Here is an 18,325-nt window from a genome sequence, read left to right as displayed (position 1 = left end):
GCGCCTGCCCAGGACAGGGGCCTTGAAATCAAATAGAACTGAATGGAATTGCCCTATTCTTGGTGGTTGTTTTCCCCCCTCTACCCTCAGAGTGTTTCTCAATGCAGGCTCACACCAACAGGAGTCTGATCTGTCTTCTTTACTGCTGTGTCCCCAGGCTGTAGGGCTCTAAGCACCCAGTAAACACCTGCTGAATGAGGATGCGAACTAGAACCTCTACTTCATCCGCCAGAACGATCGCGGTACCTGTAACAGAAGTCGTGTTTCTGGAAGGTTTGGCAAGCCAAAGGGAAGATGTCCAGAAAGGCCCAGAGCGTAGTGCAGGTGTCACAAAGGTAGAGAACAATGTCCTTTAACTCCTGTTGCCAAAAGGAAACACCGTTATTCTCCTCGCCCCGTTACAGCTCTGTAGAGGGCAGGAGACAAAGCTGACAGAGCCAGGGGTCCCCAACAGGCAGAGAGATAGATGCCTTGTGGTGGGAGAGCAGGGAGGTCTGGGCAAGGCCTGGCTGCCCGTCTCTACGAGCACAATCGGGGTAAGTCACTCACTCTCCCTAAGCCTCAGCCTGGCCACCACAGCTCCAATGGGGGTACACCCCGTGGTCTCTAGGGTTACTTCTAGCTCCAGGGTCAGATGGTTCTCTCTGCTAAACTGAAGGAGAATCAACCCTGAGTCTGAACACAACGCCTGCGGTCCCACACAAAGTACATCCCAGTGAGGACAAGAATAGCAAGCCCACGCTTTCCTTGCATTTTGAAGAGGGTGTTCAGGATCAGGAGTGCTTTCTCAGACACTTCTTGGTCGTCATGACCACTTATGAGCCGGGCAGCTGTTAGACTCTCTATTGTGCAGACAGGAACCGGAGGGTCAGAGGGTGGAAAGGACCTGCTCCCACAGCACCTGGTGCGGGCGGCCCTTTCTGAAACATTTAATGCCTGTTTCCCAGGAGACCACGAGCTCCAGGCCGGCAGCTCCCGGCTGCCGCATTCCTGCTCTGTCTCTGGTGCTCATTTACCTCCTGCCTGTCATCTCCAGGCGACTCTAAGTTCCACGGGAGCAGGCGACATGTCTGCTTCTGCGACTGCCTTACTCCCAAGGCCCAGCACAGGGCCTGGCACATGCCAGGGGCTCCGCAGTACAAAGTCACCGAATGAATGAACAGCTCAAACAATAGTACACGAATGAACCTGTTGAACTGCACTGAACTCCTGCCCCCTGAATTCTAGTTCCCTGTTCGCTCCACTACTCCCTACATGAAGCTTCCAGAGGAGAATGGAAGCCTGCCGAAGTGCTCTTAACGTGACAGGAACAGCTGCTTATGGGACTGGGGAAAAGGAACCGCGAGCAGGGCAACCTCACCGGGAGAGGCATGTCACTGGGGGTCAACCGGCCCCGCTCTTCAAGCTTCTGGGGTGTGGAGCTGGCCCCGTCCCCTTGCAAGCCGCTGTGCTGGAGGATATTGCTGAAGACCTGTGAGACACAGAGGTGATGCTCCCACCAGCTCGAACCAGCAGCTCGGACCCCTGCCTCCCCAGGGGTGGGTGATCTGAAACCTAAGCCAGGGCTCCCAGGACACCAGCTGAGACAATGACCTGCTCAGAGAGCAGGGTCAGAGTGGACACTGTGAAGTAGAGATGAGGGGGGTATTCTCTTCACAGGATTACGGTGAGGATTAAAAAGATAAAATGTACGTAGAGCCCCCAGAATCACGCAGATGTTATCCGACTGGAGAGGCTGGGCAAGTGCACGATAATATTGAAGATATATATTCAGTAATATACAATGTGTTTTTCGATCCCCTGTAGATGGCTTTTATGGGAACTATACTGAAATAAAAGACAAATCAACAGTGAGGGGACACAGCGCGGATGGTAAAATCATGTAAACCTTCAGCTGACTGTGCCATCTGTAAGCATGCTAGTGTCCCCCAGAGTCCTTCGGGAACTGGCTCCAGGACCCCCGCCGATACCAAAACTCACAGATGTTCAAGTCCCTTATATAAAGTGGCGTTGTATTTGCATATAACCTACACCCATCATCCTGTATACTTTAAATCATCTCTAGATTACTTATAATGCCTAATCCAATGTAAACCCTATATAAATAGTGGTTATACTGTGTGGTTTAAGAAATGACAAGAAAAGAAGTCTGTACATTTTCAGCACAGACACGGCCATCAGAGGCCTAACTGTTTAGTACACATCAGCAGCAATGTAACATTTAGAAAAATACACTTTCGATCTATGGTTGATTCAATCCCTTATTTGATTCAAGCCCTTATTTGAGAAACCCAGCTCTCTGGCGGGGTTCTTAGAGGCTTATGGCTGTCAGCAAACACAAGCCTTTCTGCACGAGGGCAGCACTTGACGGCCCTCAGAGCTCAATCCTGTTCAAGGGGGGAAAGAGCGAACGTGAAGTGTGTGTGAGCAGCAGGACACGGAGACCTTCTGGGGAGGGGAGGGCTGTGGGAAGTAACCCTTTCCCCCAGGCTCAGCAAGGTCAAGGTCACCACCAGGTGGGGCGGGGGTCTGCTTCCCAAGCTCATCCTCCCCTGGGCAGGGCTGAGAGCTGGTACCTGAAGGATGGTGGGCATGCTCTCATCCAGGTCACTGTAGTAACTTGGCTGCTGGTTAAAGATGTTTCCTGAAAAGAGAAGCGAACGGTAGAAATTGGGGAAGGAGAGGGGGGCGGAGAGGATATAGTACAGCGGGTTACCAGCAGGTTCTGTGACCTCTCTTCCCTCTCCTAAGCCTGCGTGAACTAGAGCAGTCCTGGCCCCGGGCCCTGCTGGCACCCAGCTTCGGCCCAGCCTAGAAACTTCCCAGGGCGGGGAGGAACCTGCTTGGTACAAGTTAACCTTTTAAGCACCTCTGCCCAGCGAGTTACGCAAAAGGCCTGCCCTGGTCAGACCAGCTCGCTGACACCCCCAGGGAGGGATCACACTTGGGCAGTGTGCCTGACGTGACAGCATCGGCTTTGGAAGTGGGAGTCAGCCATCTCTCTGCTCAAGAAATCTGGATCCTGGATTCTTGCCAGGCCACGTCTTCAATAATGTGAAGGAATCTAAGGAGACATTTCTTGGGAAACTCTCTCACCCTCTGCTTTTGAATATGCTGGCCATGCCAAGCGATCCCACTCCAAGGAGAGAGGCCTGCAAGGGACCTGACACCCTCCCCATTCCTGGCATCACACCTCCTCCTCTGCACCCTCCTCAACCTCAGAGAGCAAGCCCTGTCCCCTCCTTCTCTAGGAAGAGACCTCCCATAAGGCAGGTGTCACCTTCTCCAGGCAGTGTCTCCTGACCCAGGCATCAGGAGCCGGTCTCCTCCCATCATTCCCAGGGCCACACCATGGTCCCCTCTGAACCCGACCAGCCCGGCCTGGGAGAAGGCACTCTCTCAGATCTTTCCAATGCTTAAGCCCGGGTAACAGGGGTTTTTATAAGCGTCAAAAGAGATCAAATTTCACAATCTGCCCTTGGGGACTCTGAAGTCCCCTTCCTCTCCTTTATCTGATTCTGACAATGGCGAAGAACTTCAATCTCTTAAAGGAATAATTTAAAAGGCCTGGGACAGCACCCTGGCACGTGTGGCTCAGTTGGTTGGAGCATCATCCCATGCACCAAAGGGTAGAGGTAAAATCATGTAAATCTTTTACTGCTTACCGGTCAGGGCGCATACCCAGGTCTTGGGTTTGACCCCCCCGTTAGGACATGGGAGGCAACAGATCGATGTTTCTCTCTCCCTCTCCCTTCCTCTCTCTCTAGAATCAATGAAGGACATATCCTCGGGTGAGGATTTTTAAAATAATTAATTAATTTTTAAAAAATGGGACAGCAATGGCATCCTCAGAAATGTCGTTCCTCAGCCGAAACAGTTCAGAAACCCAAGGTGAGGAGAAAGTATTGGGTGTTTGGAAGACTGTGTCCTACAATTTCAAGGTGAGCAAGACGGACAGGGGTGCCCGGGGTGAGCACCTCTCCACGCAGGGCCCGCTGCCATGAGCTGCGATTCAAAGGGCATTGTTCCCTCTGTCGCATCCCGACAAAGCTCCTGTCTCTGATGGAGCCTTCCAGCCCACTGCCTCCGGACAGGAGCCAACTGCTGACGTCAGTCCTTTCACAACTCAGAGAGTCCGCTCTGAACTCTGCCCCCGTCTGTTCCCAGCAACAATGCAAATCATGTCAGTTCTGAGGCGGCCCCAGCATCCCTGAGGCAGGGAGTGGCGAGGAACAAGAGCTAGGGAGTCAGGCCTACGTGACATCAATCCCAGCTCGGCCACTTGTTAGTCACGGCCTCTTACACTTGAAGCTCAGTGTCCTTGTCTGTAAATGGGGAGGTGACAGCACTACATCCCAGGGCTGGTGAGGATCAACTGACATAACACGAGGAGTGCTCAGCCCCCCAGTGAACACGCAGATACAGGCTAGCTGTCACTGCTGCTCTTCTGTTACCAGCTTCCCCACTCCTTCAACTGTTCAACTCACAGCCTCACACGAAGACTCCAAGGTCCCTGAGGAACCGTGTGGGACAGCTTTCTGTCTCCACTCCCCCAGCACCACCAGCCACTTATTTCAGAGTCGACACACATACATCTAAGCCATTTCCAAGCACCACCACCACTGCTGCTCCGAATGCCCCCGCACTCCTCTAGGCGCCACCTCTGGAACCTCTGGTTTGATTTATGGGGCCAACTCCATGCACCCCCCAGCCCCACACCCGACACACCTATCATCTTCTTGAGCAGCGGCGAGTTGCCTTTTCCAAAGAGCACGCAGAGGTCCAGGATCTTTGGGATGTCAAACAGGAAGTTATTGTAGAGGATTTCTCCAAACGCAGAGGGGGAAATGAAGTGATCCTAGGAGCCGGGCAGAGAGAGGGTGAGAGACCGTCTGAATGCAGATGCATCGTAAAGTAAGAGCAAACGAGGAGAAACAGCCTGCAGGCCCACCACAGGGACTGGATAGCGAATGAAGCTCCATCCACACTGTGGACACGTCTGAGACTCCTACATTGCCCTGGGGCAACAGCCATTTCATGTAAAAAGAAGCAGAAGTACACGGTGCAACAGTTGGTTGGGGGTTCATTCTAAAACAGTTATGGGTGAATTACCAGGATGTCTGGGATCACTTTCAAATACTCCAGAAAGACAAAAATCTCCGGAGGAGAGAGAAAATGAGATCGGCAAAATGTAGGTAACTGTTTAAGTTGGGTGATGGGTACATGGGGTTCATTATGCTTTTGTGATTTTTGAAAATTTCCATACTAAAAAAGTTTTAAAGACCCCACAAGATCCTATTTTTAAAATAAATACACTCACACATACACACACACACACACACATCCCGCTACTGAAAGGGGAAAAAAAATTCCCTAAAGAAACAGGCACCTTTACAGTAGTTATTGGGGGGAGGGGATTTTGTAGGTAACCTTCAATATTGACAAAATATTTCTGTAATGTTTGTGTTGTTTAGAGACAATATTATTATTATTATTATTATTATTATTTATTGGTTTTAGAGAGAGGAAGGGAGAGAGAAACATTGATGTGAGAGAGAAACACTGATCAGCTGCCTCCCGAATGCACCCCAACTGGGGATTGAACCCACAACCTGGGTATGTGCCCTGACCAGGGATCGCATCCACCACCTTTTGGGGTACAGAATGACGCTCCAACCAACAGCCAGGGCAGCAGCATTATTATTTGTAAAACTGGGGGGTGGGAGGAGTAAAGGTTTTTAAACAGCACATACAAGTTCCTTTCAAAAATGAGATCAGTATTTTCACCCTCTGACGCACAAGAAAAGGCAGAGTCACGCGTCACCTGGCAAAGGGCCCTGGGCTCCCATTGAAGAAAACACTGGGTGTAATGCAGACGGACCCGGGGAGCCAGAGGGTAAGGGCGGTGGCACAGATTTCTTCCCCAACAGGGGGAATAAAGGCAGAGCGGAGACAAAGAGGAAACGCGATACTTCCAGAGCCTTCCTTCCCGGGACGGAGAGAACGCACAGGGGTGTTGGGTGTCGGGGGCGGCCTGTCACGGGACCAGGGGCTTACTTTGGATTCCTTGTGAGTGGACATGCGGAGGAAGGTGAGAAAAACGCTGCGATGGAGACGCTTCTGCATGTCAGCAACCTCGGGCGCCGGGGCCACCCACTCGTCGAACTTCCGGGGAACATGGTGCAGGTAGGAGTCCAGGCACTTCTGCAGGGTCTCGTCGAAGATGACCTGAGCCGGGCAACAGAGGAGAGCAGGGGTTGCTCCCCACACCCACGGGCTTGCGGGTGGACTGAGCGGGGCTCGTGGCCGTGGCCAACACTCCAACCCCAGGGGACTAAGAAGGTATGAATGAGCGAGGGCTACACAGTTTCTAAAAATGACACGTTGGAAGGTGCTGTATAAACATCATTAAGGTTGTGATACAAGACAGAGCCATCCAAACCACAATTGCCTGTTAAGGATCCAGCGAAAAAAGTAGAGAAAAAAGCCTCTCCTAGGAGGAGAGAGACAACGACAGAAACCAACCAACCACATGGCATGTGCTTTGTCTTAGCGTTAATTTTGAGAGAATGTTACCTGGCACCAGAATTTATCGTGAGGCAAGGCCAGGAGCCAGTCGAGGTCATTGGCTACGAAGGTGGCGCGTTCCAGGTACTCCTCCACTAGGGCGGGAATGTTGTCTTTAGGGGGCGGTTTGTATAACACAAAATACCGGTCTGCCTTCTGCTCGGGGTGCTACGGATCCAAAAACCACGTGTTAACGTGGCAGAGGTTAGTCAGCGAGGGCCCACCTGCCAACCCACAGCAATGACAACACTGGGCTGTTCCAACCGGTGACCCTCCAAGGAGCTTTTACGCATAAAGAACAAAGTGTGTCTGACAAAGGGGCTTGAGAACACTAGGCAGGCTTTAAAACCCATGTTTTTTTGGAGAATATTTTCATCCCATGGGGAAAGGTTAAGAAAAGAAAAAAGCAGGATACACACCTCTCTACTTAATATAATCAGCTTTTGTATTTAAAAAAAGCAGACATTAGATAGATAGATAGATAGATAGATAGATAGATAGATGATAGATAGAGAGAGAGAGAGATGACAGACAGACAGATAGATAGATGGATAGACAGATTTAACACATTCACATACAGGCTAAAAAATAAAAGTGTGTGGGGACAACACTCTAAAGCTGATAGTGGTTGTCTCTGGAGGGGGGATTTTGACTTGAAAATGCTTTCCAATTAGAAAAAATGAACATGTATTACTTTTTAAAATTATCTTTTAATTATATAAGTGAGACCTGAGCATCTTTTCTTTCAAAAGTTTACAACACTACAGAGAAGGTGAGCTGCCTGGGACTACACTCCCAGCCCCTGTGTCCGTCCATCCAGTGAGTGTCCTTGCAGACCCTTTGTAGGCGTTTACGTTAAAATATACCCACAGAAGGTATTTGTTTAGATGTTTCCTCACAAAAATGGTATCATTCTATATGTGTTATGCTATATCCATTTTATAATCAGGAAAAAACACCTGAGTAATTCTTTTTTTTTAAGAAAAGATGCCAACCACCACCCCAAGATCCTACTCTCCTTACCATCCTACAAGCATTGACTGGAACCCTGCTGCGGTATAGCACATGAAGAAAAGCAGCTGTGTGCTCAGAGACCATGCTGCAGCGGGGAAGATGCACATCTAAGCCATCAAGAGAGCATAAAACAGAGCAAGTGACAGCTCAGACCTGCCAGAGGGGCCGTGGGAGTGCAAAGGGGATTGACAAATGGAGGACAAGGGCCAGCTCGCTTCCCAGAGCAGGCAGCGTCTGAGTTGGGCCTTGGAGAATGAGAAAGATTTTTAGAATGAAGAAGCGGTATTTTTATGGAGGCATATAAATGCGCCATAAAAAAAAAGCGGGCACAGATTGCCCTGGGAGGTAGGAGAGGGATGTGGAGGGAGAGAACACAGGAGCGATGACAATAAAAGCCACCAGGTACCGAGGGCCTGTCCTGTGCCTGCTGACGAGTAGGCATGTTCCTCAGCCTTTCTTTCTTACCTACAACAACTGTTGAAAAGGGAGATAGGCCCTGACCGGTTAGGCTCAGTGGATAGAGCGTCGGCCTGCGGACTGAAAGGTCCCAGGTTCGATTCCGGTCAAGGGCATGTACCTTGGTTGCGGGCACATCCCCAGTGGGAGGTGTGCAGGAGGCAGCTGATCGATGTTTCTAACTCTCTATCCCTCTCCCTTCCTCTCTGTAAAAAATCAATAAAATATATTAAAAAAGAAAAGGGAGATAGCATTTTTTACAGGGGAGGAAACAAAGGCTCGGTAAGCCTCAGGAACTTTGCCAAAGTCACATGGCTAAGGAGGCAACTGAGGCAGCGTGTGCACCAAAGCGTACACTGCAGACCTACTAAGTGACCTGTGGGACCCATGTGCCATCCTGGTCTTGCTGCTTGTCCTGTTGAGGTGAGGAAGGACCAGATCCTAAGGCCTTTGAAGAACCTTGAATGCCAAGCTCAGAGTAGGGGCTTTATTTTGTAGGTAATGGGGGCCGTGGGAGATTTCAGGGCAGGGAGCGGCAGGCCCAGCTGTATCTTCAGCCCCCAGAGTTGGCTTAGGTCCCGCCTGCTCAAAGGAGCTTTCTGAACATTCTCTGCCCACCACACTTCTTGATAAGTAACCATCTGCACCGTCCTCCCACTGCTCCACTTAAACGAGTCTTGTCTTCCTCCAAAGACTTGCTTTGGGGTATTCAACAGCACCAAGTGTGCACTGTGCACACAGTAGGTACTCAATGAACATTAGCTTGGCCCATCGCCCTGCAAAGGCGGCACGGTGGCTGTCCCTTGGGGAGAGATCTCCTTGTCCCACGTTAGGACTAAAGACACAGATACAGGGTGGGTACAGACCTCACGGCAATCTTCTAGGAGCTTCCACGGCCAGCAGGGTAACCCTCTTTGGCATGGCCAGCAAGACTACTCCTCGTTCAGGCAACTGTCTCCCTCAGCTCATCCCTCTCCCACCCTACTCCCATTCAAGGCTCCTGTCACGGCCACTGTTACCACCATCATTACTGCGTGTTTACTACGTTCTAGTACAGTGCTTATTCAGACGTCTCGTGTAATCCTCATAGCCACCGCACAAAGCTGGTTCTATTATTACCCCTTTTAGATCCCGAGGCATGGAGAGTTTACGTAACTTGCCCAAAGTCACACAGCCAAGTATGCGTGACATCTGACTCAAAGCCCCCGGGATACTGTTGCCACCGCAGGTGACCGGTGGTTGGTATGGGAGTCAGGCTCTCTCAAAACAGCACACTCGGGTCCTCCTGCCAGACCCACCCTTTGCCGACTGCCCTGCCTGGCTAACCTTATTCATCCGTCAACACCCAGGTCAGGACCGCCCCCCTTAAGGAGCCTTCCCTGGCTGCGCAGGTCCTCCCACTGCTCCTGAGGCCCCCCTGCCCACACACCCCGCTTTGGTCTGGATCAGCAGCCTGGACTTCCTTGACCACCACCCTGATCACCCGGCAGAGAAGCTACTGGTCTGCTTTTCTCTCAGACCATGGGCAGCTCCAGGGCAGGAACCATGTCTTTTCTCTTTGCAGCTTCAGTGCCTGTCACAATGGCCGCTGGGTCCTTGACTCATTTACTGACTTTTCCTGGCCCTGGGAAGCCAGAATGAAGAGAAGGCACCAGGTCCCTGCTCTCCCGGAACCCACAGTCCAGCAACCCTGGTGTTCCGTGTGCGGGGAAGGACTGAGGTGGAAAATCAGACCCAACCACTCAAGGAACCCGTCTCCTCCAGTCCTGTCCACAGAACTTTCTGCAGTAATGGAGCTGCTCTACACCCGTGCAGGCCACCACTTCCCCCATGGGGCTACTTCACTTTAACTAAAGTTAAAATAAATGTCCAGTTCTTCAGTTGAACAATCCACATTTCAAGTGCTCAATTGTTATGTTTGGCAAATGTCTACCCTATGGACAGAAGAGTTTTCTATTTTCTGATCAATATCCTCCTTACATAAAAAGGTTACAAAAAAGAAACCAGAGGTTTTATAGCAGAAAGATGATGGGTCTGACCTCTAGAGTCAGCCTAGCTGGATTCCCCTCCTGGCTCCCCTAATTTCCTATTTCTGTGACCCTGAACTCTCTGTTTCCTCATCTGTGAGATTCGGACAACCAAAATACCTACTCACAGGGCTACGGTGCAGCTTACAAGAGATAATCCAGGTGAGTGTTTAGGAAGGTTTGGCCCAGCGTGAGTGCTCCGTGACTGCTAAGTACTATTAATAATACTCTTGGGAGCAATGGGCGGGCATGCGCAGCCTGGACGGTAGTTAGGAAGTAACAGGAAGCCATTCAGAAAGCAGGAAATAGAACACCAAGCTCTGCTTTCCCACGACTTGACTCCAGCCCCGGGAAAGGACTTCCTCCCACCTTGTGCGAGTAAGCTCATCTTCTTGGGAAAACAGCGAGTGGGCAGGGGGACTTCAGGCCCCGGGTCTGGCTCCTTCAGCAGCCTGGCACCTCCCTGTGGCTCTGATCTCCCTCTGCAGCTGGTAACTGGCATCCTCACAGCCTCCTTCGTTTTCAGTCTCACAGGCCCTGCCGAGTCTGTATGTGGCACGTCTCAGGCCATTGACATTGAGATCAAAGACGGCCGGACCTCTGAAATCAGTGTTCCCCCCGAAGTGTGGATAGCAGCTGAGATAGCTCTGAAAAAGGCCTACCTGAAACCTGAACCCCTCCCACAGGGCCAAATGCCCAAACCTGGCTTTGGGATGGATCCATTTCCAGGCCAGCTCAGGCTAGCCAGAACTGCCCTCCGACTCCGATTCAAAATGCAATGCTTTGGGGAAGGTGTGGGGAGGTGACAGGGAAAATACGACTCAAATTCAAGCTGCGGCTTGGAACGGAAACTTCTACGCTGAGCCTGGAAGGACCTGGTAGTGTCCCAGCTACTGGATTACTGACTGTGGCCCTGAGGTCACTCTTGGAACAGATAAAGAAGGAATTTACTTCGCACATTTGAAATTGCAAGAATGATAACATCAGTCCGAAAGGCCTCAAGGCACCGGCTCACCAGCGCTGGTGATGTCCTCAGCTTTCCTGTCTTCAGGTCCTTGTGGGTGATCTGGAGTTGGTCCAGGGGCAGAGCTGGCATTGTGCTGCGTGACCCTCCTGAAAGGAAGATGGATGGGAAGAGAGAGCAGACACATAGGCTCCTGGTGCAAGGGCCTGCTCTGGGCTGGTCCCGGGAGCAGCAACCGCTGGCCTCAAGGGACTCCTGACATGGGCCTCAAAGGCCTGGCTCCTGTACTAATCCAGGCTACAGTGACTACACACTCCCACCCTCTGAGGACCGGTCCCACGTGCCTAGATGATCTATTATGGCTCCAGCTCCGGGCCCTCCTTGGCCTGTGAGCTCTGTGAAGCCAGTGCCGGGCTCTCCTCCTCCTAACTTTCCCAGGACCAGCACAGGCTTGTGGAGAGGTGGCCTCATCCAAATGTTTGATGAACAACAAACTGAACAGGATACTTTTCTTATAACTCCAACCAGATTTGAAGTCTTTTGAGGGCGAAGCCATGGGCCTTTCCTCACTTGTGGAGTGTGTTTAGATTTTATAACCTGTCTAGGCTTCAGGGGGGAAGGACATGGATGGACAGGAGGATCAAGGAGGATGACAGAATTCACAGAAACGTGCCAGTACGAGCTCCTTTCTAGAGGCCCAGATCAGCCTCAGAGTCAGCGAACGGCAGATCGCCCGTCTTCCGTCTTTCCGTCCAATGCTCTTTTCACAATACCAGTGGCCTGACCCACTGGGGGCTGTGCACATTGCCTGTATCATGGAATGAAGTGAATCAGGCCCTTTATCAGACACGCCATAAACCGTCAGCATCGTCTCAGTGACAACATGAAGACACACTAAGGCCAGGATGAGGAGACCATCACCTCTGAGCCCTCGCAGAGAAGCCGAGGGACACGATCATCCATGCGTTACATGGACTATGTACGTATACATGGGTGTCCATATCTGACATCAGGCCAGGGCCTGGTGTTCGGAAGACACCCCGATAAGGCAGGGTCTCTTCCCTGAGGAAGCTCATGCCCCAAAATAATGACAACAGCCGCAGGAGCAACGTGCTTGTCGCGTGCTGGCAACTCCTGCTTGGCGTGAGCTCAGTCCACACGTGTTAACTCACTCTGCGTGTATTCACGCTCACACCAACTCTAAGGCTGGTTCTGTTAGCATCTTCACTTTACCAACGCGGAAATCGAGGGTAATGGCGCTAAGTGTTCGACACAGGACTTGGTGTGCAATAAGCACCTGATAAGTTCACTGGTTGTTACTCTAGGTCCCGCCATAGGCAGAGCGCCGTGGGCTTCTTCACTCAGTCAGTACTGACTTCATACGTGCAGGGTCCTGGGAGGGTCAGTGGCTATGATTTGGTGTGGCCAGAGCTGTAACAGGAAATCCCCAAAACAAGCACAGCGGAGAAAGGGAGAAATCACGGGGAAAGTGACCTGTCACCGGGTGGTCGAAGGGTAGCCTGACAAGATGGGAAGGAAGGGGATTCCAAGCAAAGAGCGAGCTTGAGCCAAGCCTCAGAGCCTGTGGCTTGAAGGAAGGGGAAGACATGGTTGGAAACGCCAGGTCAGGGAGGGGATGACAGACGTGGAGGGAAGATGCTGGAGAGGAAAGATGGGGCCAGTCTGTTTGTTGTTTAAAGCCGTAAATGCCATGCTAAAGATTCTGGCTTTTCACCTGCAGGCAGTGAGGAGCCATTTAAGTAGAGGAGAGACATGATCAGAAAGAGAAGGCAATAATAACCTGGTGGCAGGAGAGGCCTCCTAGGGACCACTGGAGAGCAAAGTGTACCTTAATCCTCTCACTCCTCCACCCACGGACTCCCGAGCACCTCTGATCCAGGCACTGAAGCCTGCAGGAGGCTAGGGTGCACACATAACAGGCCTGTCCCGCCCTGCATGGAACTTAGTCTTGAAAGGGAAGACAGCAAGGAGTCAAACAGCCATACAAACACGTAAATCGCAGCACCGTGATGTACGCTACGTAGGGGAGGCCCCTGCAGCTAGGACAGAGAACTGGCTGGGCAGAGGAAGGCTGCCAAGGAAGACGTGCGTTTTCCTCTAATGCGGCGGTTTTCAACCTTGGCTGCACATTAGAATCACCTGGCAATCTTTTAAAAATCCTGATTTCTGGGCCTCATCCTCCGGAAATTCTGTTTCTTTGTTATGGGGTGGGACCACAACATTAGTAACAAAGAAACAGAATTTCTGGAGGATGAGGCCCAGAAATCAGGATTTTAAAAAGATTGCCAGGTGATTCTCATGTGCAGCCAAGGTTGAGAACCACTGAGCTAACGTGTGGGCAGGAACTAACGAGGCACAGAAGGAACCTGACATTCCGAAAGAATAAGGACAATGATCGTGACAATGTCTGTGCCACCACTGTTGCAACTCCAGTGCCAAGCGGGACAGCAAGGCCGAGAGTTAGGAAAGCACCTTCTTTAGGAGGGGAGCTCGGGGCCAGCACCCATTACTGTAAGGCCAGGGCGCATTCCCAGGGCTGCGGCTGCCTCCGTTTCCCTGTCATCGCCCTTCTGGTCTCCACTCAACCTGACCCTCCTTGAGATGCCAGACGGTCCTGTCTCAAGCCTCCACTCCCCCCGTTCCTGTCGTATGTTCAATTATCTTGCGCCTTTACCCGTCACCGGCCGTCTCCTCCCGCTGGACTGTACACTCCATGCGGGCAGGAGTCTTGTCTGTCCGGTTCCGTTTGTATCCCCAAGTGCCCAGATCTGTGCCCGGCACGTAGGAGAAACGTGCCATCTATGTGTGGAACTAATGAATGAACCCCGAGGAAACTGAACGATGCACGGTCCCCTTGCCCCCGGATGGACTTGCGGGGACCGCGACTCATTCAAGTCACTCTGGGGCCGAGCCTCGAACCCCGATACTTTCTGGCCTCGTGGGGATCGGGGGTTGGGGGGCGACTCCAGGCCCCTGGGACAGCACAGCCGGGGCCCGGTCGTGGAGACAGAGAGTCCCGACGGCTCCTCCCCGGCCCGGTGCCCCGCATCCAGCCACGCACTCACCTCGGCGGCTCCACTACCGGCTCCGTGCCGCCGCCGCCGCCACCGCCGCCGCCGCGGTCCACGGTGACAGCTCCCCGTCCGCCGGCACTTCCGGGGTCAAACGGCGATTCCGCAGACGGTGATAGGAAGCCTCGACCCGGCCCCGCCCCCGGCGCCAACTGCCACCAGGAAGCCGGGCCCGAGGCCACGCCCCCAGACCGAAGACCCCGCCCCCACAGGGACCGGTCTGACTGTAGCCACGCCCTCATCGCGCCTTTCTCCGGGCGGATGGAAGGTAATATTCGGTTGTGATTCCATCTTTTGGAAAATCCAAGTAGCAGTGGTTCTCAACCTTCTGGCCCTTTAAATAAAGTTCCTCACGTTGTGACCCAACCATAAAATTATTTTCGTTGGCACTTCATAACTGTAATATTGCTACTGTGATGAATCGTAATGTAAATATCTGATATGCAGGATGGCCTTAGGCGACCCCTGTGAAAAGGTCGTTTGACCGCCAAAGGGGTCGCGACCCACAGGTTGAGAACCGCTTCATCTTTGTTTTCTCTCCTTTGCATGGAGAGATTAATGAGGAGTGTGACCTTCTAAAGGAGGCATCCTTGTCTGAGCTAACATGTGTCCAACTGGAACTAAATTAAAAAGCAGTTCTGGGTATTAATCATTTATTATTGCACGTGGCTTCTGTGGGTTAGGAATGAAAGGAAAAACAGTTGTTGAAGGATGAGACTTCAGCTCTGTCCTATTGCGCTGTGCAAAGCATGTGTGTTCTCAGCAGGCTCCCCTCAGCTCTCGTGTGCTGGGTGGGCTGGCTCCCACAGCGGCCTCACCGCCTCTGGCTCCTTAGAGCCACAGAGACCAGCAGCACTCTGATCTTTTTGATAACGTATTATTTTTATCATTGGAGAAAAATTGCATACTTTAAAGTAAAAAAAAAAAGGGGGGGGTGGCTGCTTGAATATCCGCACACCATAGCCCCTGGCTTCCTTCAGAGGGAGCCATCCAAAAGATCAAAGTGTCTTGGCCGGGTGGTTCTGGCTCAGGGTACCTCGTGAGGATGCCATCACATGTCAGAGGTGACTGCATTCATCGGAAGCCTTGATCAGAGCCGAAGAATCCGAGGTGGCTCCTTAATGTGGCTGGCAAGTTGGCACTGAAGAGGATGCTATTTAGTCTGAGTTTTCTGGAAATTTGGGAACCGACAGGTGGGAAGAGCTCAGGCAGTAGCAACGTATCTTCATGAGAAAATGAAAGAGCAGCCTGAAATCTCTTTGCAAAGTGTTCCATAAATATACTAATTTCACAATCCACGCTGTCCCCAGCCAGGAAATGCTGTCTCCAGCAGCTTTCTGTTAAGCCCAGCTTTCTCTCAGTAGGGCCTCGGCTCCATGTCTGTCCAATCCCCCTGCCCTCTGTCAAGTTCATCGGAGCTTCTGCTGACTCCAGAGGAATGCAGAGAACCATCACTGCGGTGAAAGTCTCAAATCACCCCCCAGGGCCCCTAATAACAAAACATCTGCTTGTCATTCTCCCTCACCCCTCTGGGCCTTAGTGAGAAAGCAGCGTTAAATGATGATAATGAGAACTTAAAAACGCAGTTTCCTGGCTTCGGAGAAGGGAGGCTTGATTTGAAGGCAGCTAATTATCCTCACATTATGATTTACAATGAGTGCTTGGTTGTCTTGCCTGCTGTTGCTGGTCTGTGAGCAAAAGTTGGAAAAATGGGGTGGGGTGGAGGGGGGGGGAGATGTCCACGTGAACACATTTTAGAAAGCGGAGGGCAGAGAATCCCCAAGTCAAAGTAAGACTCTTCTCGAACATGTGGTCCAAACCTCTCGTGTTACAGTTGAGGAAACTGAAGCCCAGAGAGGGGGTGGAACTGGCCCCGAGTCGCCCAGGAGCTGGTGACGGAAGTCTCCGCAGTGGCTCCAGCCTCAACCCGCCCGGGGAGATGAAAGGGTAGCTCTGTCTGCCCCACGCAGCTAAGAGGCTGCGCTCAGACCACCCATCCAAGTGGCAATTGGCACATCCGACCTTCCGATAATCACCAGTGTGGGACGATGGAGCCACGGAACCAGGAGGTGGAATAATTCCTCCAGGCCTGGGACAGAGTTTAAATTGGGGGGTGGCGGGGGGGTTAGGGAGGAAGATTGCTTCACTTCGATGATAAACACTCTTTATTGAGTAGCATCGTGGGCTTTTCATGCCGGATCAGCGTGGAAGAGCTGTCAAAAGGCAACTTCAGCTGTGCTGGTGATGGCTAAGGTTGATATTGATGCTTTTAACCATCAAACCTGGGTTGTAATGTAGTGGAATAGTGACAGCTCTTTAGCTCCCCCCCCCCCCCCCCCCCGCCCCAGAGCATCGAAAGAAGCTCCTGGAAGATATGCCTTGACCATTATGAAGAGGGCAACCTAGTCTTCCCATGTTTCTAGCTGTTTATTTCCTGGACCGCACAGTCCCCAGAGGGCTCCGGAATGCAGCCGCTCTGACCATCTCGTGTCTTAAGTGTCCTGGCTCCTCACACTTCAGGGCACTGGCGCATGCTGCTTCCTCTGTCTGAAATGCCCCCATGCTCCCCTCACCAACGTGAATCATCGTCATCTCTTCCTTCTGCAGGTGATTGTCGTGCCCTGATATGCACAGCCCCAGCCAGCTCCCTGCACGTCCCTGTGTAGCACTGATCACGGCTCATCATCTTATATATTTTTTTTTTGCACTTGATTGTTTAATCAACGACTGCCTCCCTCATTAGCCTATGCCTTCTGGCAAGTTAGGGACCTCATCTGTTTTGTTCACCAACCTTCTCTCCAGTTCTTAGCTTGGTACCTGGCACCTAATAGGGTGCAATGAATATTTGCTGAGTGGATGATTGAATCAAATTCCTAAGATGATCGAGACCAGCTCTTTCGATTGCAGGTAAAGAATCCATGGTCCAGAGCTAGGCAATGACTCACCCAGGGTTACACGCAGGCAACGCATAGCTCCTTGCTGATGATTCACTTCCTTAAAATACCTTGGCACCTCGGACAGGCCGTTTTTAAGGCAAGTTTCAGGGACTCAATTGTTTTTTATTTCCTGGACAATTGTAGTTCCTCTTCTTCTTCTTCTTTTTTTAAATTCTCACCTGAGGATATTTTTCCATTGACTTTAGAGAGAGTGGAAGAGAGAGAAAGACAGAGAGAAATATCGATGTGAGAGGAAACACACCGATTGGTTGCCTCCTGCACGCAGCCTGACCAGGGCCCGGGCCTGGGAGGAGCCTGCAATCGTGGTATGTGCCCTTGACCGGAATCAAACCCGGAACCCTTCGATCTGCTGGCTGACGCTCTATCCACTGAGCCAAACCGGCGAGGGCTGTAGTCCCTCTTTTGAACAGAAAGCTCCTCATGAGGCAGGAATTCGAAACCTGGGTCCATGAAGTGGCTCCCAGGATCTATGCACCCCTTGCATTGTACACGGATATATTGGGGAGCACTCTCCAGTAAAGGGGCTGCAAGACTTTCATCCCAGCCTCAAAAGAGCTACATGCCCACAGTGCTAAGAACCACTCACATCAGCTCTCTGCTGAATCTCCTCTTCCCGCTCAGCTAGAAAAGCCACACCATGGCCCGAGAAGCTCTGGTGTCAGAAACATGGCTTAGCGTGGGGCTGTGGGTAATCAATGGTCAGGGCTAAGGGACTCACACATGGGTCAGAGAGAAATGCTTTCCAGCTTCAGTTGGTTGGGGTTATCAGAGAAAGTTTCCTGGAACAGGTGCCAGTGCAGCTGGCTGTAATGAACTGTGAAGGTTAGAGAGCCTGGAAGCGGTATGGGGCTGGGGGGGTAGAGGAGGGATATAGGGTCCTGAGTTCCCTTCTGGAAGCCCCAATGCCCCATCGACTCCTTGTGCTCTAATCTAAACTGTCTAGTATCAGGGTCCTTTGGGTCCAGACACCAGCCTGGCTGTAGAGTTTCTCTTCCCCTCTCCCTCTGGAAGGCGCCGTGGGCTGCTTTGTGATGCCAGCGGCCCTTTGTCCCCTCTGTTGAATTATTCATCATGCGAGATGAATTATTAATTTCCAATTTTGTATAGCAAATGCCAGCCAAACAGGTAGAAATGGGGTTGGTATTCTGGGCATGGAGCCACAGACCTCCCCAGGTGCCCTGAAGCACAGGCCTTCGGGGCCAAGAAATTATGCAAGAATCTGCAAGGGGCTCACCCTGGAATGCATTG

At 51.7% G+C, this 18,325-nt stretch overlaps 1 protein-coding gene across 9 annotated transcripts in view; it reads right to left on the bottom strand.

Moving 5' to 3' along the window:
- Positions 1–14,253, bottom strand: part of ASCC2 (activating signal cointegrator 1 complex subunit 2) — a 32,560-nt gene extending 18,307 nt beyond the window's left edge. For 4 of the 9 annotated variants that reach the window (XM_036353628.1, XM_036353632.1, XM_036353630.1 and 1 more), the window contains exons 1-8: positions 14,115–14,253; positions 11,080–11,177; positions 6,577–6,735; positions 6,058–6,228; positions 4,729–4,858; positions 2,577–2,644; positions 1,361–1,471; positions 247–359 (exon numbers count right to left, since the gene is read on the bottom strand). In XM_036353628.1, coding sequence (XP_036209521.1) covers positions 247–359; positions 1,361–1,471; positions 2,577–2,644; positions 4,729–4,858; positions 6,058–6,228; positions 6,577–6,735; positions 11,080–11,160 — 833 coding nt within the window. In that variant the 5' untranslated portion in view covers positions 11,161–11,177; positions 14,115–14,253. Of the gene's footprint in view, positions 1–246; positions 360–1,360; positions 1,472–2,576; positions 2,645–4,728; positions 4,859–6,057; positions 6,229–6,576; positions 6,736–11,079; positions 11,178–11,701; positions 11,837–14,114 lie in introns of all 9 variants that reach the window. The other 5 variants (XM_036353631.1, XM_036353636.1, XM_036353629.1 and 2 more) reach the window with 4 other exon arrangements.
- Between the last annotated feature and the right edge of the window lie 4,072 nt (positions 14,254–18,325).

This window comes from Myotis myotis, unplaced genomic scaffold, assembly GCF_014108235.1.
Source record: "Myotis myotis isolate mMyoMyo1 unplaced genomic scaffold, mMyoMyo1.p scaffold_m19_p_20, whole genome shotgun sequence".
NCBI classification, from domain to species: Eukaryota; Metazoa; Chordata; class Mammalia; order Chiroptera; family Vespertilionidae; genus Myotis; species Myotis myotis.
Note: the sequence above shows the minus strand (reverse complement) of the source record. Positions and strands in the feature narration are given on the sequence as shown.